The following is a 25,006-nucleotide window of genomic DNA, read 5'->3' as shown; positions in this document are numbered from 1 at the left end:
CCCCGCCGTCGTCGCCAAGGAGGTCAAGGCGGCAAGGCCGCGTCCAAGCAGGATTGAACCGGCCGTGGGGTCGGGCCCCCACCGAAGCACCCCGGTGGGAGGCCGGCTGGCGGGCTTCGTCAGCGTGTGGGAGTCCATCTCCACCGACCGTTGGGCGCTGGACGCCCTGGCCCGGGGCCACGCGCTCGAGTTTCAAAGAAGGTGCCCGCGCGTCCCCCCCCGTGGCCAGGAAAGAACTTCACGTCCCTCAACTTCTCCGGGAGGTAAAGGCGATGCTCAGAAAGGGCGCCATCGAACTCGTCCCAAAGAGGCTTCGGGGCTCCGGAGTCTACTCGCGATACTTCCTTGTGAAGAAGAAGACGGGAGGATGGCGCCCCATCCTAGACCTGCGACGGCTGAACAAGTTCATCAAGGCGCAGAAGTTTCGGATGGTCACCCTCCAGCACGTCCTGGGTCAACTGGAGGAAGGAGACTTCCTATCGTCGTTGGATTTGGAGGATGCCTACTTCCACATTCCCATCCTAAAGGGGCACCGAAAATTCCTCAGGTTCGTGGTCCAAGGGCGTCATTACCAGTTCAAAGCCCTTCCCTTCGGACTACGGTCGGCACCCAGGGTATTCACCAAGTGCCTCGCACCGGTGGCGGCGCAGCTGCGCCGCCAGGGGATTCACGTCTACCCCTACCTGGACGACTGGCTCATCCGCGCCAAGACGAAGGAGCTCGCCGTGGTCCACACGGCAAGGACCGTCCAACTCCTCACGGACCTGGGATTCTCCGTGAACTACGCCAAATCCCACCTGGTGCCCGCGCAAGTCGCACTGTTTCTGGGAGCGAGGCTCGACACAGTGTCCCTTCTGGCCTCCCCGTCGGAGGAGAGGACCAGGACCATCTTGGGCAAGGTGCAACGGATGTTGGTGGCCGACGCGGCCAAAGTGAGATCCATCAAGTCCCTCCTCGGGATGATGTCTTCCTGCATCTACCTCATTCCCATGTGCAGGCTCCGGATGCGCCCGTTGCAAGAATTCCTGGATGCGCGCTGGATCCAGACGACGGGCAGCTTCGAGGAAAGGATCATGCTCGACGAGAGTTTCCGACGAGCGATACGGTGGTGGGGCACCCGCGCGCATCTGACGGCGGGCTTGGACTTCCAGACCCCAGCCCACCAGGAGACTGTGACCACGGATGCCTCCCTGGAAGGGTGGGGAGCGCACACCGAAAATCTGCACGCGAGGGGACTCTGGCTCCCGACGGAGAAGTCCCTGCATATCAACGTCCTGGAGCTCCGTGCAGTGTTTTGGGCCCTCAGGTCCTTCCTTCCGTCCCTCAAGGGCAAGGTGGTGAGGATCTTCACCGACAACACCACCACCATGTTTTACATCAGGAAACAGGGCGGAACCAGGTCCCCAGCGCTGTCCAAGGAGGCGCAGGACCTGTGGCATTGGGCCGTCGCCCAAGGGATTTTTCTGGTGCCGTTTCATCTGGCAGGGATAAAAAACACCATCGCCGACTCACTCAGCAGGGAGCTGCGCTCGTGCCACGAGTGGGAACTACGGCAGGATCTGGTGGATCGCCTCTTCCGACGGTGGGGCACACCCCAGATCGACCTGTTCGCGACGGCGACGAACACCAAGTGCCGGAGGTTCGCCAGCAGGTTTCCCCAGACGAGGAGCATGGGCGATGCTTTCTCGTTCCCCTGGGAGGGCCTGTTCCTCTACGCGTTCCCTCCCTTGCCTCTGCTAATCCGGCTCGTCAACCAGCTCAAGAGGTCACGGTGCAGGATGATCCTCGTCGCACCTGCGTGGCCGAGGCAGATATGGTTCCCGGACCTTCTGGACTTGTCAGCGTCCCCGCCGATCAAGCTGCCGGCGGACGCGGATCTACTCTCCAGGGAAGGAGGCGCCATCCTCCACCACGACCCGAAGTCGCTGAACTTGCAGGCCTGGCTCCTGCAGCGCTAGAGTTTGGAGGATACGACATACCGGCCGATTGCAGAGAGGTTCTTGCAAAGGCCAGGGCGTCCTCGACTCTTAAATGCTACGGACACAAATGGAAGAGGTTCTCTGTCTGGTGCCACGCACAGAAGATTAACCCTCTACGGATTAGGGCTCCCCAAGTACTGCCGTACCTGCTGACGCTGGCCAAAGCTGGTCTGGCACACGCGTCCATCAAGATTCATCTTGCTGCGATCTCCTGATACACCAGAACCACGGGGCGGACGTCCTTGTGGTCTCATCGTCTGGTGAAAGAGTTCATGAAGGGACTGTTCAGATCGTTCCCGCCGGTGAAGGCCCCGGCCCCGGCGTGGGAGCTCAACGTGGTGCTGACCAAGCTCATGGGACCTCCGTTCGAGCCTCTGCACTCGGCCCCGTTGAAGTTTCTATCGTGGAAAACAGCTTTTCTTGTGGCCATCACCTCCGCACGACGAGTGGGAGAGATCCAGGCCCTTTCCTGCAAGGCCCCGTACTTGACTTTCCACGACACGAGGGTAGTGCTCAGGACGCACCCCTCCTTCATGCCCAAGGTGCCGTCGGACTTCCATCTCAACGAACCCTTGGTGTTGCCGGTGTTTTTCCCGTCGCCTTCGTCGCCGGCTGAGAGGACTTTGCACTCGCTGGATGTGGCTAGAGCGCTGAAGTTCTACGTAGACCGCACGAAGTGTTTTCGGAAGACGTCACAACTCTTTGTGAACTTTGGACCTGTCAATCAGGGGAAGGCTCTCTCGAAGGCTTCCATTTCCAGATGGCTCTCCGGCTGTATCATGTACTGTCATCGGTTGGCAAACCGACCGCTGCCTGGCCGTCCGAGAGCCCATTCCACCAGAGCGATCGCAGCTACCACGGCGTTCCTATCTGGTGTGCCCCTGCTGGACATATGCAGGGCTGCTACGTGGAGGTCGACGCACACCTTCACGAAATTCTACTGCGTCGACCGGGATTCCAGGGAGGAGTCCAGGGTCGGCCAAGCAGTGCTGCGCAACCTGTTCGCCTGAGGTGAGCCTGGTGAGGAGGTAAGATGCTTAATGTTGAGTTTATGTGATGCTTAATGTTGAGCCTTTGCCACCTCCCGTGGTTGTGCATGTGTGTACTGCTATGTATTCTTTATTCATGAGCATGTGAATCCATGCCAGACCCCATGCTGGAGAAGGAACAAGTTACTTACCTGTAACTGTTGTTCTCCAGCATGGGTCTGGCATGGATTCACATGCGAACCCTCCCGCCTACCCCTCTGCGGCTCTTCACTTGGTCATACTGCCACTTCACGTGCTTCCAAATCTGAAGATGGCTGCCAGAGGCGGTGCTTAGGTAGAGGGCAGTCATTGGCTGTGGTCAGTATGACGCAGAGACCAGTGATTGGTTATTACTACGAAAGACAGATCAGAAACGAAACTGATACTGGTTTTTTCTTTACCGAGGATTCCCAGCCTGACGGGGAATATTCATGAGCATGTGAATCCATGCCAGACCCATGCTGGAGAACAACAGTTACAGGTAAGTAACTTGTTCCTTCTCCAGCATGGGTCACACACGGTCATTGGTTGGCAAACCGACCCACCAGACGGCGTTCCTCCCTGGTGTGCCCCTGCTGGACATCTGCAGGGCTGCTACGTGGAGAGGTTGACTCACCCCTTAATGAAATTCTGTGTGTTTTTATCACGGGCTGCATTCACAGCTGCAGTAAGGCATCCATGGGTGCCCATTTTGCCAAAATGGCCCGGTCTTCTTTTTTTGCCATTTCTTGCTGGAAAGGTCCTTCTTGAGATTTACTCTGCGCGCCAAACCAGGTTTGGTCCCTTTGTTCGTTATCTTTGTCGGGATTCAGGAGAGAAGCCCGCTTCTGGCCCCAGTATGTCTGGCAGGGCCAGTAAGTGAGGGAGGTGGCCGAAACTCCCTCTGCTTAATCTCCTTAGTTACAGGAATGCACCCAAAGGTGATTGGCCGGCTGGCTGTCCTTAAAGGACCCTGCTGTGATTGACAGCTAGGCTGGAATGAATGGGAGAAACCTGCATAAAAAGGGAGGCTTTTTGGCTTGGAAGGCAGTCGACCACTGGATGAAGGAATCTGAACAACTTGGAAGAGAGGCCTGGTGTAACTCCTCGACGGTTGGTTTGCCTAGTGAAGCCCTGCTGCTGTGCTGAAGCTCCGAATTCGCCTGAACTAGAGAAGCCCTGCAAGGATGACTTCTCCCCTTGGGTTGGTGGGACTAATCAACCCCGAAGTGAACTTGTCTGTACATTCTCTCGGAGCTGGCTGTACTTCTGCTGGAACTGAAGTGCCAGGAAGAGGAACACCAGATTGAGTGCATCGCTTTTAAGTCGGACCCGAGCTCCAGGAAGATCCTCCGGACTACCAGGAAGCAGGACGGACCAAGCCTGAGCCACCTCAATGGAGTGCTGGACCCCAGATGCGAGGAAAGTCCAGAGTGGTAGCCGAGAACCTCAGTGGTGCTATTTTCTGAGATGCCCCCAGAAGTCCTCCCTCTTGTCCCCACGACTGAGGCCCAGGAACCACATGATCTGCATAGCTGCACAGGAACAGAAGCCAGCTGGAACCATTTCTTCTAACCAAAGGTACTGTAAAACGAAGGGGACTTACCTCTTGTTGTGTATCCTTGTTCTCAGTTGAGACTGGTTTTGGTTGCCTTGCAGAGTTGCTTGCAGCTTTGCCCCTCACAAGCCTCCTAGCTTGTGTCCCTACATTGATTCTACTTTTTCTACAAAGACATCTAAAACATTGTGCAAGACTTACTTGCCTTCAAGAAGTGCTTCAGCTCCCCTAGACTTTTGCTAAATTAACATTGGCTGGCCTGGCTCCCTGAAAGACTCTTCTTACCTCTGACTTGGTGTTTTACCTTTCCTCCAAGAAATGGTTAACTTAATTTGCATTGGGGTGTTAAAAAGTACTTATCTGCTTCAGAATATTTGTTTAACCATTGTTTTATTCTTGAACCCTTTTCTTTAACACCCATCTCAGTATTGATCTAAATATACCAGTGATATATTAATGTCCACAGTGTCCTAGTTTATTAATGTCCAGTGTGCTAGCTATTTAAGTCGCCTCCTTCTGAAGACGGCTTATTCAACTGACTGTTAAATTAATAATTGTTTAAGCAAGAAACCTTGTGTGTAAGAGTTTATTTGAATACTTATCACTGTGAACCTCTGTGTAAAAAACATACTGCTCACATTGACCCCTCTTGAGATAAGCCTGGCTGCTCAGCCACATTACCAACCTGTGTAGTACAGACCTGTACCAAAGATTGGGTTCCTATTGCCAGGAGTCAAGGTTTCTGTAGTCTCCCAAAGGACTGCACATAATCTTGCCTAACAGTCACAGTGACAACCCTATAGTTATGGTTGGTGGCAGTGGACGTGTTACACAAACCTTTGTGCTATTTTCTACTGCAGACTGTATTCACAACCTTGATTATGCACAAAAGGGTCAACTGTGTTTTAACATGGCGGCTCCTTTTTTCACCATTTCTTGTGTGGTTGAGAGGTGTGTTGGGGGGGGGGGGGAGGGGGTTGTCCTGATAGGACAGCCACCCGCCCCTTTCTGTAAACTGCTGGGAGAGTTTGCAGAACAGTGAATGGGAAAACAATAAAAGATGAGGTTCCTGAGGAAGACGGCAAGTTCACCGCTGGAACAGATCCGAAGCTGAAGACTACCAGAGACACCTGCACACCCTTCCAGTAACTGTGAAGCAACCACTGCTGTCCTGAACCAGTTTGCTTATCAACAGAGGAGCTCCGAATATGACTCCTTCCCTTTGGCTGGTGGGACGAACCAGGCCTAAGACGAACAGCGGATCGAGCCATCCCTCAAGGTGCTTTGACCTTGCAGGGCTGCATACCGTGAATACCAGAGGCCCTTCGACCCATTTGCGGTGCAATGCAACATCTGTCCGGAGCAATCCGCCCAGAACTTTGAGCTCCAGTTCGACCTCCAGAGGCACGATCCCACTCATCCAAGTCCCCTCAGCAGAGTGCAGGACTGCAGCATCGAGAAAGATCGACTGGGCGAAAACAGTCCTTTGTTGGAGCTGATAAAAAAGATGCCAAAACCCCAGACCGGAGGCGAATCCCTTACTGAGGCTCCTCTCTCGCGACTGCTGCTTTGACAATCCATTCAGAGTCCTTCCTTTTGTCGCCAGACCGAGGACTCGGGTGACCGGGCCCGTCGATGCTGCACAGGAGAGAATCAAGCTGCATTTTCATCATCCACTCTAAGGTGCTGTGGGTCTCAAGGTAGTACTAAACTTTAGCAGAATAGTTGCTCCAGTGTGACTGGAGTGCGTTACAAGGTGTTTCGTGTCCACCCATACCTCTGGCCCAGACTCGACAGCCTGCGCGCTAGTAGGGAGTCCTTCGCTGGGTTCCTATAACCTGTTCTCTTGCTGAGCATTTTTTATTAACTAAAGTATCAACTTTACCTTTTCTACTGCTGCATAAGACTTTTGTTCCACTCCTACACTGACTTTGATGAACTCTTGGATAGTTATGGATTGGACTGACAAAACATTAGAAGCCTTGAAAAGTGTTACTACAATTTAAAGTATTGCTGTGTTGAATAACCCTTCTTTTGCTTGCTACAGACTGTCTGAAGTGACTTTAGTAAATGAATGAATTCATCATTTCTCTTTAACAAATGCGGGTACGCATCACTGCCATTTATAAGGTAGAACTTTCAGTGTAATTTTCTGTAACAATTGTAAGCACAAGCAACTACAATTGAATCAGTCACCTATGAAAAGTATTGTTAATAATTCCTATATGTGTTGGTTGCTCTAAATAAGTATTTATCTACCTTGCCTTTTGTATATAAGATCAATGTAGATTTTAAAATAGCTTTCAGTGTCTAGAAGTTTCTTTGGGCTATTGTATTGACTGGGTTCAGTGAAATTACCTACAGCACACATCATAAGATAAGCCTGCCTGCTCTGCCAGTCTAACAATCCTTGGGGTAGTACAGACTTGTACCAAGAGTTGGGGACCTGTATACCGAGGGATTGTTTTATAGAGTCGGAACTCCAAGTGGACTTTAGGAAAGAAAACTCTCCTAATAGTCTGACTTCTGCTGAAGTCCTCCTGTCACCTCTATGCTTTACTTAAGATATTTGGTGTTGGGTCCCTGATCAGGCTCCCTCACAGTACCAGGGGTGCCACTCTGGCATCCAGTTTTGCCCAGGGGGATTACATCACCTGTTGGGTACGAATGTGTACAGTTTAACTGGTGTGGGACTTTACAAGAATTCTCTCTTGGTATTGGGTAACCCACCTTAATGTAGGCCTGTCCTACACAAGTTGATAGTGTGGTGTGACTGAGCAGCCAGGTCTATTTTAAGAGGGGTAATGTGAGCTGTAGAGCTGTACAATGAAATCAGTAAATACAGGTATCCAAGTAAACACTTAGACACTTATAGTATACATATTTATTTATGGTATACAGTCTTTATTATGAAAATGTTTTGTAGAATGCACATAGCAAACATTTTATAACGAAAAAAATAACAAATGTGGGTGGGTAAAGGGGTTAAATCTTGTGGGGAAATGGTTGGGGTGGGAAACGGGGGGCTTTGAGCGCACACCCGCCCAAAAAAGGACAAAAAAGGTTTTGTCTCTAAAATTTGTATGTGCATTCTCAAAAAATGTGTTATAGACATGTAACCTTTATTAAAATATACACAGGGATAATTAGACAAGCTTTAAAAAGCAGCAACTAATAGGAACATTAATCCCAAAGTTAGGATTTAATTTCAAAAAGAGCAATACAGCAGGTGAGTAACTTTTCATGTTATACATATTCCAGCCCATTGAGTGACGTAATTTGAGGTCAGTAATGACACTTATTTGTGATCACCTTTGCAATATTGAATTAAAAGGAGGGAAGAGTTCTAGTTGGACCAGAACATACTTTGTACTTAAACAGATTCTCCCAGAGGCATGTAGGCAGTCTTTTATCCCAGCAATGATAGTGTTCAACAATTAAAACCTGTATGGGAGCAAGCACTGCCAACTCCAATAGTTTCGGAGGAGGGCCTTTAAGGAGCCAGGACAGCCAAAGTCAATGGGCCAGTTCAATGTTCTGATGCTCTCTTCTTAGAATTTTTTTTTAAATAGTCAGTAGTTCAAATAGAAAATCACAGCAGCTCAAGAGGAGCCACCTTGAGTTGAGGACAACTCAAGATTGTAACATAGTACTCCTCTAGTACCTATGAACTGAAGAATTAGTGCCAGCTGGATGCCTTCCTGTTGCAGTGTAGCAGACCCTTGTTCCTGGCCCTTAGTCGTGGTGACAAAAGGGAGGATGTCTGACGGGCTTCTGCAGCAGCACTCTAGAGAGGGGGCTCTCTGCGGCAATGGATTCTCCTTGATTCAGTGGCCTTTTGTGGTTTTGTCACATTTTTCTCAGTGCCAAAGAAAGAATGGCTCCGGTTAGAAGTTACTTGATCACTCGGTCGTGGACTCTGGTGAGGGGGACTCTGTATGATGTCCTGCTTCTGTAGGGTCCTCTGACTGCCCACAAAGTTTTGGCCGGATTCACACTCCCGAACACCATGCACTCTATGATGGTCAGGGGCCCCCGGGCATAGGGATTCTACAGCCTTGGAAAGTCACAGCAAGTTGAAGGTTGTGCCAAAATGAAGCTCATCTGAAGGCTAGTTGGTCCCATCAACCAACGGGAGGAAGTCGTCCCGTACGGGTCTACTCAGTCGGAATGGAAATGGGGTCCGCACAGCTGGAGGGCTTCACCTGGCACTTCGCTGTCCAGGATGGTGCTGCTGGCGTCCCTTCACTTCTTCTTCGTCAGATGTTGTCCCCCAGTGGTCGACTCTGCCTCTAGTCCCTAAAAGCTTGCCTTTTAAGCAAGGTCCCATTCATTCGCAGCCCTAGGCTAGCAATCGCCCAGTAGGGTGGTTGTCCTCCCGGACAGCCAGCTGGCCAATCAGAACTGGTTTCACTCAGGTACATCTAGAGACAAAGGACCAAGAAGTTTTGGGACCCTCCCTCACTTCCTGCATTTGGGAAAATTGTCACCCTTGGGTGCTGTACTGCAGCTGAGGAATAAGCCTGCAGATACATGGCACAAGGTAGTAAAAAGAAACCACAGCCACCAGCCATTCAAGTTAGTGTAACCGAATGATACATGAGAAGTGTGATAAGGAGTTACTATGTACACCTCTCCCCCCGCCACATAGCGTGGCGTGTGCTGGACCCACAAAAGAAAAGGCAAATAAGACTTTCATCTTACTATTCTTGGGAACAGTAGTTCACCCAAGATGTAGTTAAACATACTGAGAAGTCCAAGGGACTTCTCAGTGGCACTGCACAAAAGGTGATGTGTCACACAATGCAAAAAGCAGATGCTCATGGAGTTTACCAGACTCCATTAAACGGTAAGAAACAGAAAATTCCTAGTCACAAAAACTAAAGCAAGAAGTCCCACTTAGGAGTTAAAATTAAAAAGCCCTGAGTCCAGCAAAAGTTTTGGGGGTCTCTATGGTTAAAGAGAATTGGCACAGAAATTAACATTCTCGCTAATATCGCCCTAGATTGGTTTTAGTGACCAGCATAGTGGAAGCTGTAATTTAATTTTGGGATCATGCATTAATAGCTCAATTTACCTTTTTGGTAACTGTTGGGGTACCAAATGTATTTTCAATTCCTGCTTTTGGCCATTTCTTTTTAGGACAGACTTTGTTCAGGACAGCCATGTTATAGGCCTCTCTTTGTAAGCCCCAACCAGTTGTCTAAGCCCGTTTATGGGTTTGAAAAATCCTCCTTCCCAAAACTTGGTCCGAGATCCATGAAATAGATGTGAAATACAAAATATTTTCACATCTTTTAACAGTGGTACATTCAGGCCTGGACCACTGGAGCCGCTCCTTCTTGTAGGGCCACCCTGAATCCCTTTACCCTAATTGGAGTGTTTTGATTCATCAATTGTCATTTGTGGGACTTCAGAAGAGCGTCCTCCAACATCACTGAAAGTTTTCTATAATCGTTTATTAGCATATTTATTGAGCACAGACCTAGCTTCGGGAAGCAACACATTACTTTATCATCATAGGGGGAAGAACAAGGTTAGGGAGCAGAGAAACAAGGGAGTGGGCAGCTAACAGGGGAGGGAGAGCATTTGTCATCAACGGGTCTAAAAGTAACCAGGGTAGGAAACAGTGGGAATCAGATCACTAAGTCTCTGGTAAGGTGGGCTTGTGGATGTTGTATGGATTTTGGATGTTGAAATGGAGGGTCTTGAGCTCCTGTCTTCACCCAGACTTCTTCATTGGCTCTGCTTGCAGACCCCTGCAACAAGTTGTGCTGTAGCCAAACCTAAAAGCCAATGCCAGTTCGGACCTCTGAATTGGAGATTTCTGGGCTTGAACTTGGGTCTAGCAGCTTGCCTCGCATACCTGGGGTCTTCTGTCCTCAGTCTCCCACTGGACCTAGTCTCCAAGGTCTTGCTTCATCTTTAGTCTTCCTTGAAGCCCCCTTCATCATAACATCCACCTCAGCAAGGCTTGGCTCCCTCTGCAATCCTTCTCCTGGCCTCTGGTCATCAATCATGGGCCTAGAACTCTTCTAGTCCGAGGCGTAGGCTCGGTAGGGCCAGAGTGGGCAAAGCCCAACCAAAATCTGTAAATGCTGACTCAGCAGCGCTGTGTGGGCATTTACAGATGTTAATGCCACTGCAGTATGACCAACTACATTAGCTTCAGGCCCCACTTGTTCGACAATCCTGGCTACGACTCTGCTTCTAGTCCTCCAGCCTCATCAGACGGAAGATACTCTTCTACAGCTCTCCCATAACACTTAACTATCCTTTTAGTATAAAGTCAAGCAACCTAGGGAAGTTGGCCTTTTAGTCTTTGGCCAAACCTTTAGGACTAAACTAAATCTGCTTAATTGTTATCTACCTGTGAAATTGTATTTAACTCTTAATGTTGGGATTTGTGCGGCCAAGGGGTCACTGATTAAAAAAAAATTTTTTTTAAAGGTTTGTTTGATATTGAACACTTTTACAGTATACTAGCTTAGACAGTTTACTCATGTCTAAAACTGATTTTAAATCACTTTTAGACATTTTCAAGTTTTTACAATACTTGACTTGTTGAGTACTTAGCTGAATTGTAGATATTTCTTGACGCTTGACCTAGTATATTAAGTAAATGTATAGTGGCGACAGGCCTTTGTGTGGTAAAGTGTGTAACTTTACCTTCGTGCCAACCCTCTTCCAATCTTAAGGTGAGAGTCGGGGCTAACTTGGTGGAAATCCTGTACATGCACTGACTAAAAATCTCCCAACTTTGATTGTCACAAACAGAATGTCAGTGTTTTGTGTGACTAAGCAATGGAAAATGTGTGTACTTCAGTGGTGATCTTGCAGTGGGAATGTTTTTGGGCTTACAACCATGGAGTATTCATTTAACCCGTATGCACAGAAGAAACTTGCAGGTACAGATCATGGCAGTGTGAGTCCTGTAGTTCAAGGAGTAGGTAATTGTATTGTCTGTGCCAATTGGTACATTTTCAAATGTTTGCAATTTTTGTTTAAATATGCTGATCTGGCTATTTCTCAGCACAAGGGATGCGTTTGTTGCTAGCTCTTCAGTTAAGTAGATGGAAGTCTTTATTCATAGTGCACATTATTCAAAGTATGTGTGGGGAGATGAGAATCCAATGAAAATCTGGGACGAATAAGTAGACCCACATCTCTTGTATTTCTAATTTTATTACATGAGCTTTGCAGAATTCTGGTAACTTGAGTGGGTGGGAAGTCTCCAGTTGACATGTGTCAGCATTACTGGTTAGAAAAACATTGTTCCTGCCCAAATCTCCGGACAACTGTGAAGATTTAAATTACTGTCATTGCTTGCTTGTAAACCATTTTGCTTTATTGAATGTTGCAGGTGCAGGATTTATTTGCGGATGATTACGGTGAAGTGTTCCAAGTTCAACCCCCTGGCAGTGAAGAGAGACGAGCATTCTTTGAGGATTTGATTCTGAATCAAGCTGCCAAACCTCCTTCTTCAAAAAGAAAAGCAGGTACAGTTCATTTGTTGTTGCTGCCGGTTTTGCCATCCTGCTCCCTTAAGTTCTTCTTTTATGATGCAAAATGAGACCAGAGGCCCGCTCGTGCAACTCTGCCAGATTGCTTTCCTCCTAATTCTAACTTTAGTCAAGGTTCTTGTCATTGATTTAAAAATGATCACCTTGCTTTATGCTCAGATTACTAGATCTTGTGCCTCAGATTAGTGCCATTGGTGGAAAACACTCAGGTCTTGCCGTAATCTCCATGCGTACCAGTTCAAATTACCCATGGAAAAGTAATCCTGTAAACTTAAGGGTCTTAATTTTTCATTGGCAGCAAATCTATATGCCCCACTGAAGGACGCCAAATTTTTCAGCAGTTTAAATGCTCCTGGCCATCCATACCATAGTTTTTGTCTCTGATGCCTAAAGGTCCCAATATTTGTGTTAATCTTTAAGACTGTGCTTGGCAAGTCGTACAACCGAAAAGATGAACCATGCTTCTGCTGAGGTGGATGACCCTGACAAGGTGTTAGGTTTTCACTACTGGCGTAGGGTTCTGGGAATCAGACCTGATGGACCTCTTCACACAAAGATCTAACCAAACTCAATTGGGAACAAGGCTGAGAAATTGGGTTTCGACCTACAAGATCAGGGTTTTGGTGGGAAGTGGTTAATTGACAAGTAATAGAATGTCATAAATATGTATGTGCACATATACTCTTTATGAAGACCACACTTGCATTAAGATAAAAACACTACAAGCTAATCCAAGCACTATGTACATGTACACAAACTGCTTTGATACCCCATATGGTTTACACGTTACAAGGTTTTTATAAAGTCCACTACCAAGTACTTCATAATACTCTCTACTTGGCAATACAGAGCTCCAACTTATAGTATAGGCCTGTACCACTCAAGGTAAGCGTAGCTATGGCAAGAAAGCCAGGCCTATTGTTAGGGAGAATTCTCAGAAATGTGCTAATTCCTCTCTACCTCAGAGACCCCAGCTTTTTTGCTGGACTGTAGGACTTTAATTTTTTACCTGGAGAGTGAGACCCTTTTTCCCCACTCATGTATTTTTTTCTTTGATTTGAACTCTGTTTTTCCTTTGGTTGTGGAGTCTGACAAACTCCATAGGCATCATCTTTTACATTGTGTCACACTGCACCTTCAGTGCAGTGACACAGGGAAGTCTTCCAGATTTCCCAAAGGTTTAAATACCTTCTCTGGGATAAACTACTGTTTCCCAGAGCAGTAAAGTGAAATTGACTTTACTTACATTTGTAATTTCTAGACCCATCACACACTATCTTACAATGGGGTGCTGGAGGGGTTACCTAGTAGCCCCTTTGTCTAGCTTCTCATGTAACATTTTAATGTTACCCTTTCCTCACTGAATGGCTGGTTTACTACATTACAGGATTTTACCCCGGGCTGCGTTCGCAGCCATGATAAAGCACCCATGTGTGCCCTTTTGTCAAAATGGCCCTGGTCTTCTTTTTTTGACATTCTTTGTTGAAATGTCCTTATTGAGATTTACTCTGCACGCCAAACCAGATTTGTTCCCTTTGTTTTGTCTTCGGCGGGCTTCACGAGTTAAACCCGCCTCTGGCCCCAGAGTGTCTGGCGGGGCAGGTGTAGAGGGAGGTGCGCAAAACTCCCTGTGCTTAGTCTTCTAGGAGACCCAAATGCACTCTGTAGTGATTGGCCGGCTGACTGTCCGGCAAGGACAGCCACCCTGCTGGTGACAGCTAGGCTGGAATTAATGGTAGAAACCTGCATAAAAGGTGAGGTTTTTTTGGCTTGGAAGGCAGAGTCATCCACTAGACTAAAGAATCTGAAGAAGAACTTCGAAGAGACGGCTGCTGCAACTCCTGGGCGGGTGGTTTGCCTGGTGAAGCCCTGCTGTTGTGCTTATTCGGATCGACAGAGAAGCTCCTGCAAGGACGACTTCTCCCTTTGAGTTGGCGGGACCAATCGACTCCAAAGTAAGCCACCTGGACATCCTCTCTGAGCTGGTTGAATTTCCACAGAGATGTTGCTGGAAACCGGATAGCCAGGGAAAGGACCACCAGTTAATGTGCGTTGCTTTTAGGCTGGCCAAGAGCTCCAGGAAGATACTCCGGACTCCCAGGAAGGACTGACCGGGCCTGAGCCACCTTGACAGAGTGCTGGACCCCAGATGCAAGGAAAGCCCAACTCAACAACCTGTCGCCGACTGGCCCGTTGCAGTGCAGGAATCCTCTAGACGTCCTCCCTCTTGTCCCCGTGACTGAGGCCCAGGAACACAGGATCTGCAGAGCTGCACAGGAACAGAAGCCAGCTGGAACCATTTCTTCTAAGCAAAGGTACTGTACAGTCTAAGACCTCATCTCTTGTTGTGTAGCCTTGCTTCTCCAGCATGCTGGCATGGATTCACTTGCTCATGAATATTCTCCGTCGTCGGGCTGGGAATCCTCGGTAAAGAAAAAATCTGTTTCACTTCTGAACTGTCTTTTTCTTAACAACTGAACTCTGGGTCATACTGCCCCCCCCCCCCCCCCAGCCAATAACTGCCCTCTACCTAAGCCCCTCCTCTGGCAGCCATCTTCAGATTTATACCGCACGTTCAAGTGTTGGGTGTCTCGTGCTTAGCTCTCGAGCTTTTACTGTGTTTTTTCACTTTTTAGAAGAGTTTGCTCTGTTTTTTGGTCAATCGAGCCTTGTGCTCCATTGATCAACCCTCAGATTAACGTGAACCCATTTTTCGTATTCTTCAGCACTCCTTAAGGGCGAATTTCGTAGAGTTTCTTAGTGGAGGATTCCAGAAGATTGTTCAGGGCTACGCTGCATGGACCATGTCGGAGGAGAAGGATTCGGCCCTCTTTTCAAGCTTTACTCAGACTACGGCCAATGGAATGTCTTATCGGATGACGGGCATTCCCAGTACCTCTACTGCCTGTACTTGACGCGGAAGGAGGAAGATTGTACGTTTTGCCAGGAGATGCCGTCTCTCACGCTGAAGGATCGGCATAGGCGGCTGAAGGAGTGGCTACAAGCCAAGGCCCCTGCTCTGGGTGGGTCCCAGCAGCATGCCTTTCCCGTTTCCAAGAATGCCGAGCAGGCTTCTAAGACCTTTGAGGGCGCCACTCCCGCGGGTGTCCATCAGAAGGCTAAGCAATGCGAGTCCACTGCCCCCGGGAGCGCCGTTGAGGCGGGCTCCACGGCGGCCAGGGTGCGTCTGACGTCTCCAGCGACTTCAGTCACCAGCCAGTGTTCAGGATCATCGGGCAAGAGGAAGTCTGGCAAACTAGAGGAGAAGGTCAAGGGGGATCGGGGCTCGGACCCTCACCCTAAGGAGAAGGCCATGCAGGACAAGGCGTCTGGGATGCCCAAGGTCAGACATGACAAGGGACCGGTCCTGACCGTGAAGGCCCAGCCTTCCATCGAGGGGGTGGTAGCGTCTCTTGCAAAGGCAGTCGAGACGGCTCTGCAGGGCACAACCCAAAGGCAAGGCTATCCCTTCCTCCCAGGAGGGAGGCTGCGTTCTGGCCCATAGAGAAAACACTGGAGAAGGTGATGCTGGTCATCGCCCGAGACAGTCCCCTCAAGCAAAGAAGGGGGGAGGTGTGGAGGCCCTCAAGGATATGGCTATCTCCTCAGAGAAGGAGCTAATCTACCTGCAAACCATCCAGGAGGAGGAAAGCGTAGGGTCCAGGTCCTACGATGAGCTCAACGACGGAGGGGATACCTTCGAGGAAGAGCAGCAAGGCGACGAGGGCCTGGGCGCCCTACCAGTGCCCCAGCTGCCTATTCTGCCTCCCCCTCAGCTGCCACCTAGAGACCTCTTGGGGGACATTCTCTCTGCACTGCATACTCTAGTCTCTGAGATGCAGACAAGGATGTCTATCGCGCCGGCGGCCTCAGTTCCGGCCGACCCGCTGGCAACTGAGGAACCGCCTGCCAAGAAGAGAAAGAAGCACCCTCTGCCTCCTTACTACTTATCGCCTCCCCCCAAAATCCCCCCCAGGGATGAGACGCACCCTGATACGACAATGGGCACGGACGGTAGGATGGGGGACCGCCCATCACCTCCCCCAGATCCTCTCCGCCAGAAGAGATTGGCTTGATTCGCTCTATCTCCAGAGCTCTTCCAGCTCACTCCAGAGGAGGAGGGCTTCTTATGCCAGCACCGCAAGGCGAAGAGAAAGACCATCCTCTCGGTTCCACTTCTGGATGATATTTGGGAAGAAGGATTGTCTGTCCCTTATGACTAACCTTTCTATGGCCCCGGCAAAGAGGGATCGCCTTGAGAAGTAGTACAGGGTGCCGGTCTCTGCGCCCAAGTGCTTATGAGCCCAACCGTCGCAGGACTCCGTGGTATCGGCAGAGGCCAAGAAGTCGTCTTCGGGTGCTTCTTTCTCGGCAGCGTCCACCCCTCCGGACAGTCACGGGAAGAAATTAGATGCCATGGGATGACGAGTTATCTACTCTGCGGCCACTGCCATCAAGGCCGCCAACGCCCTTGCCATCGTAGCGCGCTACGACCGAGAGCTATGGTCCAAGATTGCTCCCATCCTGGGCTTCCTCCCTTACGACCAGAGGTAGGAAGCGTTGGAGATTCTGCAGGAAGGCGAGGTGGCATCGGACCACGCCATCACGGTGGCCACGGACATCGCCAGCGCAGGGTTCCGCCAGTTGGGCAACAGCGTTTGCCTTCATCCTGGCTTGCTCAGGGCCACCAAATTTCGTCGGGATGTTAAGACTAGGGTTTTGGACATGCCCTTTGACGGAGACAACCTCTTCGGGAAGGTTGTGGATGAGTCTCTACAGGCCATTAAGACTGACCTTTTCTCACTCATGTATATTTTTTTTAATCTGATTTGGACTGTTTCTCTTTGTTTCTTAAGTCTGACAAACTCCATAGGCATCAACTTTTTGTATAGACACACAGAACCTTCAGTGCAGTGTCACTGAGAAGGTTTAAATAACTTTTCTTGTGTGAACTACAATTCCCAAGAACAGTAAAGTAACATTAACTTTACTTACTTTTTCTCTTTGTAGGTCCAGCCACACCATCCTATGTGGAGTGCTTGGGGCTAACCTATTAGCCCCTTATTCTAGATTATCCTGTAACAATTTTGTTACCCTCAGTAGTTTAAATGGCTGGTGGCAGTGGTTTACTTATTCCTACTATTGTGCTTTCCTACTGCAGGCTGAAATCTTTGTCAAAATGGCCCATCTTCTTTTTTCGCCATTTTCTGTTTGGGTTATTTCTTGGGTTTTATTTACTCTGTGCGTTGAGACAGGTTTGAGCGCTTTGTTTGTCTTGCCTTTGGTGGGCTTCAGCCCTGAAACCCCGCCCCTGGCTCCAGTGTGTCTGGAAGGACAGGATATGGGGGAGGGTTCCAAAACTCCCCTGTCCTTTGTCTCTAGGAATGCCTGAATGCAACTAATCCTGATTGGCTGGCTGGCTGTCCCTTTAGGACTGCCAGCCTGCCATGTGATTGACAGCCTAGGCTTTGCATGAATGGGAAAAACCTGCTTAAAAGGCAAGGATTTTGGGACAACAGGCAGTCGATCACTTGGAGAAACACCAGAGGAAACCGTGAACAAAGCTTTCCGCAACCTCCTGGACCATTGAATTGCCCGGTGCAGCCCTGCTGCTGTGCCAACCTCCTTTTTCACCTTGACAGGGAAGCTCTGTACGGAACGACTTCTCTCCTTGGGTTAGTGGGGCCAACTAACCCCGAGACGAACTCCTGGACCACCATCCCGACTGGCTGTGCTTCTTCATTGTTCTGAGAGGCCAATGCCAGGGGTCGAGTGAATGTAGTCAAGTGCAAAGTCTACTGTGGAACAAATCTGGATAGAAGCTCCAGGAGACTCCTAAGGACCATCCAGAAGCAGGACCTGCATATCCAGAGTCCCCTCACCAGAGTGCAGTATCGAGGGAGTGAAGAGAGTCCAAAAGGTGTCCGAGATCCGCATTGGTGCTGTTTGCTAAGCGTTGAAACTGCAAAGTGTAGCTGAATCGAAAAGAGCCCTTAGCTGCTGACAACCTTCCAAGTACAGCAGCACGAGCCCTCCAGACGTTGTCCTCTTGTCCCCACGACTGATGCCTTTAGCAGCGCTCTTCCCACTTGGGAATTGCATTGGCTTACCTTTTTAGAGTCGATTTCAACTCACTTAACATTTAAACAGCTTGTGGCCCTACAGGTGTGAATGCACCAATGCTTGCCTAACAGTCTGTAGGTGAGACATGGTATCCCCCTTTCCCATATGAGAATGAGTCCTACCCTCCCTTGCCATCGTAGGGTATTGCAAGTCTTTTTCTCTTACACACACGCTCAAATGTGGAAGAAGCAACTAGGAGTAATCCACACTTGTCAATTCCACCACTATTTCACTGAGACGAGGAAGATGCCTATGGAAGGTCAGGCATGTCCAGTTCATTGGTGCAAGTGGAATCATGCAACGGGCTCTCACCTGAAACCCATTGACGGGCCACAGGTGCTTAAAAAGAGGGCCCAGCAATGCAGAAGGAGGGAGAACCTGCCTGGAGAGAAAGCAACAGCAGCAAGGCGAGGAGCAGGGCTGGCAGCGAGGATGCTGTGTGTAGTCAAGGGAAGCAAAGGTGCTGCGACCCGAACAGGACGTGAGGGCCAAAGCCCCAGCAATTCCCTGAGCTGTGTGTTCCCAGCCCGAGCCGGGAAAACGGAAACCTCCTAACTGCCGCGGGACACTGCGAGAAAGGTTCGCGAGCGACGCTCGCTGGAGCTCCTGATGCGTTCCCGAGAGGAAAGATGAAAAGAGCAGGCGGAAGATGCCCAGATGAGAAGACCAGCCCCAGTGAGTGTGAGGAAGGGAACACTTGTACCGGGGGTAATCAGGGGCAGGAATTGGGCATTAAAAGTTAATGAGATAACAAAAACAGAATGGGGGTTTGGAACCCAAATGAAAGAACATTGAATAATGAACAAGCGGCCAAGCATTTTACAAAATACCAAACTAATGAGAAAACATGAAATAACGTGACATTACTGCATGAGTGGAAAGTGAATGATGTGCTATGGTGAATGTAATGAAGCCTGCTAAAACGCATTGATGAACAAAGTGAAAGCCTGTAATGAGTACTTATGAACTAAGTGAAAAGCAAGTGTGAATTGAACCTGAATGAACAAAGTGAAAGCAAGGTGGTGGAAGAGGATAGACACCACAGAATAAAGTGAATACAAGTTGTGATACAACCACTAGATTGCCCATATATACAGTTGGGGCAAAACCCAAGAGCCTGACAGAGAATATTAATAACATTGATAACTGACAGAGGTTCAAAGGGAAGGGCATGTGCTAGACAAAGCTTGACAGAGGGTCTGAAATACAAATAATATCAAGACCACACAGGGAGATTGAACAAAAGTGGCATTAAGTGGTGACACATGATACTGATTGTTAGAGAAGATACCCAAGGCAATGAACGAGCATCCTGGGGTCATCAGTTGCATGATTTGTAATGGGTGAACAGTGGTTTAACAACTGCACATAAACGGAGTGACGCGCTCTCATATGTTGGAACGAGCCAAAGAAAACCAATAGCATCATGTCTTATCAGTTGTTTGACCTGTGATAGGTGGACCGTGTGGTCTGACAACTGCGCCCAGACCTAGTAGCCCAACTTGGGGAAGAGGCAAGAGAAGCCAAAAGACAAATTCTGTGTGATACAAGTGCTGAAGTCAAAGAAAGCATATGTGCTACTGGAATCTAAAGGATTATAAAGTAAAGCTGGAAGCATACCCTGGAACTGTGTTGTACTTGGAGGAAGGAACCCTAAGCCTTTTTGTGGAACTATTTGAACTTGGGGAAGCTGAAACTAGCCACAGCTGGAAGATCAACTTTAGTTTGAACATGGTTTCTTTTGGTACTGACATCCCTACACATTGTATCTTTAGTTGTGAGGGCAAGTATAGGATTTGGACGCACAGACTTTTAAGTTGAACTTACTGACACACAGTCCGTATTTTCTTTAGGTAGGGAAATCCCATCCTGGTGTAGGACAAGTTGGGCCTTACTCCATCCTGACACACAAAAAAAAGTCATTTTGTTAAGAGAAATGCATTTGTTGTGTGTCTTGTTTCCTGGCGCCTCCACATATACAAATCAAGTATAACCTTGTTAAGAATAGCAATCATCAGTTCTAGCTGAGTCAAACCTATAGTTATACATTCAGAATGGCAATCTGCAATTCTTGGGGAATAAGATCAAGTTAGTTACTTTTAGAATACCTTAAGTAGTTCAAGTGCAGCGGACCCTAATGGTCAGAACAGTTATTCAGTTTAAGAATCACTTAATTAGACCAACACTGTTACAAGTACATCTTGCAACATATGTAACTTTTTTGTTATGAATGGATACAGTTATACACCAATGATTGTTTTTAGAACTGTTTAGAGGGAGGAACTGGACTTCTTTACTTTCAGGGGGGCGGGGGGCTTAGGCTACTCATGGACAAGTAAGAACCTCACAATCTATTTAAGAAGTGCACTAAAGCAATTCAGGGAATTCAAAACCCAATTAGTTTAAGCAGAGCAACAGCTATTCAAGGTCTGTATAACCTATTGGTATATAACTTTTACATTATTACTAACACAGGAATAGAGAGTTGAACCAATGATTGTAGAAGTGTCAAACAAATCTAGGATAAATAAGAACTCTTAGTAGACCTTTAAAAAGGCAATGAGCAGTTAAGGGTAAGTAAGGACCCATATACCTTTCAGAGGGGCTACAAGCAACTCAAAGACAAGTATCAACTCTCAGACGGTTTTCGATCTTCACTGTTGTAAGGGCAGTAGCCCCATCCTCTGCAGCTGCCGGAGCGGCCCTGCCTGATGCCTACATGCTGAGAAGCTGCCGCGAGTGTGAGCCAAGACCCACGCTGCACCAGCTAAGCAGAACGTGGTGATCTGCGTTTTAATCAGCCACTGCGCACCTACTTTTGCTGCATTAGCAGCTTTGTGCTTGAAATCCATGTGGAGCACCTCGACTCGTGTATGTGTCACGAACCGTATCCAATATCCCCCCCCCCCCCCGGCCACCCCATGGGCCAGGAGGGGCCTTGGATCGGGTCTCAAACTCGGGCATCCTTTGCTGAAGCCCTGTTGGCGCCAGGCTCATACTTCATGAAGACTTGTCTTTTGGGACTACTTTATTCCAGTGCCAGCCAACATGGAGGCACCCACATAGCTTGGTTCCTTTGGAACGAAGCTATGCGGTATAGTGTCTTGGGTGTGGTAGCCTAGGAACTACTTTACCTGGACTACTTTTCTGAAGCTATTCAAACCACACCGACTTGAAGAACACGCTTCGGGTTACTTTACAATCTTGCAACGTGACGCTCATTGTGTTCAGTGCTACCTGCGAACCTCGAAGAACAGCATCTGAAAAACAAAAGGACATTGTTAATAGCAGCAACTTACCTGTGATTCCATCGCTAGCTGCCTCCACTCCTACAAACGACATCCAAGGATCAGCATGCCTCCCGGACCGACAGATCTGCAAAAAGGTGAGAAACAGGACATTAGACATTTTACATTCGTGCAGGAAGCTTACCTCACGAGTCGCCCATCGACCAGCATCGCCTCGAGACTTCTTGCTCCGGGTGAGCACCGCAACCTACGGGGGAACAAAAAGTCAACAGGTTAGCAAAGGCAAGGTGTCATAGCGCTGCGCATAGCGCCTACTTACCCCATCAAGGCGCTCCCGATGCACCATCACCTACCAGCGAGACCCAACTCGGCCAACGTTCCACAGCGAACTTCCGTGCACCTAAGGAAAGAGAAAAGACATTACTTAAAGAAAGGCATACAAGTATAAAGTAATAAGACCTACCTGAAAGACTCAAAAGGGCCGGCATCAGTGAAGTAACTAGATCGCACTCGCCCATAAAGGACAACGCGCCCCTGCCAAGAAGTCAGGACGGAGAGCAAGCCAAAACCCATAACAAGTTGAGGAAAGGTCCGGGGAGGGGCTGCAGGCTTACGGGGTGTTGGGAGGCTCTTACCCCAGTTGCCCAGTCTTGAACATTGCCCACCTGTATTCCAGGCAGAACTTCTCCACTGATCATACCTGGGAGTGGCTGAGAAGAATACCAGAGTCCCCACAGCTGGGTGGTGTCCCCGTGGATACCAGGTGAGCGTAACAGTATGATCCCCTGGCACCAGCAAGTTCGATCCATTGTTGCTGGGCTAAGATGGCTGCCGCACTTCTGCGCTCTTCTAACACCATTGAGTAAGTGTTTACCAGGTTGCTAAGCAACCGACTTCATCACGTCACCTGCTTAACTAATTGAAGAATGCAGTTGGGAAGAAGCCGCCCCCACGCCGAAGGCCCCCAGTTAGAGGCCCTATCCCGAGCCTGTCTGAGCCGGGAGGATCGGAGAACCGTACTTCACACTTTTGCCCATTCGAACTGTTGCCTCGAACCCTTTTTCACAGGTTTGCATGCAAAGCACCTGCTGCGACCTGTCCAATACAACGGATGGACATTGCTGCTCCTTTATACCTGCTAATGTCAACATGTGCTCACTTTACCTTGCAGTAAAATTGCTCACACTTCATTGGAACAAGTTGTCTTGAATTTGCCTGCCAGTTCCCCAACTCTAGCACGCTTAAGCGCACTCTACCACCTGCATCAAACTTACCTCTGCCACTGCGCTGACAATCTGTGTGGCCATTGTTTGAGTTGACGTTCGTTGTCATCAAACTTTTTTATTGCTATTGTATTATGTGCCTGATGGCCCTGACCTCGATTATTTGTAAATACTACCTGGGACAATGTTAGGAATATGTCTGAAGGGACTTCGTCATTTTACAACTCAAGTCAACATCCAATCGGGTTGAATCATCCACTGTGTATCTATACTTTTTGAATATGTCAATTAGGCGACTCATAACCGATTTTAAAACTATTGCCTACATAATTGTTCTGTATGCTCTTATTGCCTGCACTGACACATAGATTGTGTAGCTAGCTGTCTCTCAGAACCCCCTGCCCCCACCCGCCACCTCACTCGTATTTACACTTGATCTCCAAATCTCGGTTGCATGTAGCCCTCTTACCATTGATCTTCATGGCCAACTTACTGGCTGTCTCGCTCGCCATGGCCACTTTATTAGCACTTTTCAACCCCATTACACCCACCAAATTCCTCCCCCCTCTTGTTCCTAGCCATTTGCCTAGACTTAATATTGCAGACTCAGTGAGAGCTCATCAACGCTAGATCCCTGATTGCTCATGCGCTAGATATAGCAGACCTCATCTCTTAATGAACTTTATTTTTTAGTAGTCACAGAAACCGGTCTTCACCCAACAGCAGGACCCTCCCTTACGCTAGCACTACTCGAAAACTAGAGCTGACAGAAAAACCAGTAGAGGTGGTGGTCGCATTCATTGGCAAAAATCAACTTGGCCTCAGAGAATTCGCCAGCCAGTCGATCTCATCAGGAGAACTCTGCTCCGTCAAACTCCCCCCATCAACTGCTCATACACTACTCATCCACCTCATATAGAGACCACCTGGCCCTTTGTCCTCCTTTCAGGAAGACATTACACATCTGCTCGCCCAGAACACCAAACCTAGCTCACAAATCATGTGTAAAAGTTCAGATCACCTAAAAACAACACCCAAGATGTCAATGCCACAGCCTTAGAAAACTCACAGAACTAGGCTTCTCACAGCGTATTTCCGAACCATCGCACAGCAAAGGCAGAACCCTTAATTGGGTAGCTGATCTAAATTGTAATACAGATATCCTCTCAAACTCCCTGTTTGCCTGGTCAGGCCACCACGTCCTATCTTTCGAGATCCTTGACATCAGTCGCCCACTACTTAGTGTTAAACAAGTCCCCCCTGCCCTAACCAGAAACAACTGCCTGATCACTTTGGAGAACATACTCCCTCTACTCCAGACTATTACGAACCCCCACAAGGACTTAGACAAGGACCCTGCTAACCTGGTGGACCTCTACAACCAGAATTTACTCTAAGCCCTTGACGAAATGGCTCTGCTCAAATTGAGAAAAGCCAAGCCTTCAGCACATTTAAACAAATGGTTTCCACTAGACCTGAAAGCCTTAGGCAAATCCAAAAGATATTCAGAAGCTAGCTGGAGAAGAAAACTCCGTCCAGAATAAGGACAATTTTAACTGCTTCCAACATCTACAAAGCCGCCATCTTGAAAACGAAAAGTGTCACTTTGAATAATAGAATTTAAAATGCCAAGTCCAGCTCCAAAGAGCTCTTCTCCATCCAATGAGCTGGAGTCACCCATTTCCCCTCCAGATTTGTGCAATAAAGACGCTCTATGGTGTGCCAACCTCCAAAAGTCACTTCTAGATAAAATTGCACTATTACAAACGAAAATTGAAGCCAAAAAACTCAGCCTTGCACCAAGTGCCAAATCAAGTAAATTCCACTCTCCTCCTTACAACTCCTGTAATCTATTTGAATTCTCCCCAGCCACGACCAAAGAGGTAAAGGCTATAATGGCGAGCCTTAAACCGTCTTGATGCCAGGGAGACATCTGCCCAGCTACAATTATAAAAGAGGGTGCCAAGGAATTTGCTCCCTTTATCACATCCTTCATTCATTCCTCTTTCGCCTCCTGCTCTGTCCCAAAAAATCTTAAGGATGCCTGGGCCATGCCACTCCTCAAAAAACCTAATCTCGACCGTAGCATTCCAACCAACTACAGACCACTAACAGCGTCCCTTTTCTCTTGAAGATACTGGATAAAGCTGCCTATATCCAAATTCCGAACCACCTCAAAACTAACAACCTTCTTGGCCTCCGGCAATCCGGATTTAGACCAAGACATGGTACAGAGACAGCCCTCTTGGACTTAAAAATCCAGATGGATGAAGCCAAAGATAATGGAAATCCTGCCTTACTTCTCTTACTCGACCTATCAGCAGCTTTCGATTTAGTTGATCATA

At 48.4% G+C, this 25,006-nt stretch overlaps 1 protein-coding gene across 1 annotated transcript in view; it reads left to right on the top strand.

Moving 5' to 3' along the window:
* ATAD2 (ATPase family AAA domain containing 2) overlaps nucleotides 1–25,006 on the top strand; it is a 750,324-nt gene that overhangs the window by 532,746 nt on the left and 192,572 nt on the right. The window contains exon 20 of the mRNA XM_069621583.1: nucleotides 11,908–12,043. Within this exon, the coding sequence (XP_069477684.1) occupies nucleotides 11,908–12,043 (136 nt within the window). The remainder of the gene's footprint in view (nucleotides 1–11,907; nucleotides 12,044–25,006) is intronic.

The sequence above is a fragment of the Ambystoma mexicanum genome, chromosome 5q (assembly GCF_040938575.1).
Source record: "Ambystoma mexicanum isolate Mex_15411 chromosome 5q, UKY_AmexF1_1, whole genome shotgun sequence".
NCBI lineage: Eukaryota > Metazoa > Chordata > Amphibia > Caudata > Ambystomatidae > Ambystoma > Ambystoma mexicanum.
The sequence above is the reverse complement of the archived record's forward strand: the minus strand, read 5'-3'. Positions and strand labels throughout refer to the sequence as shown.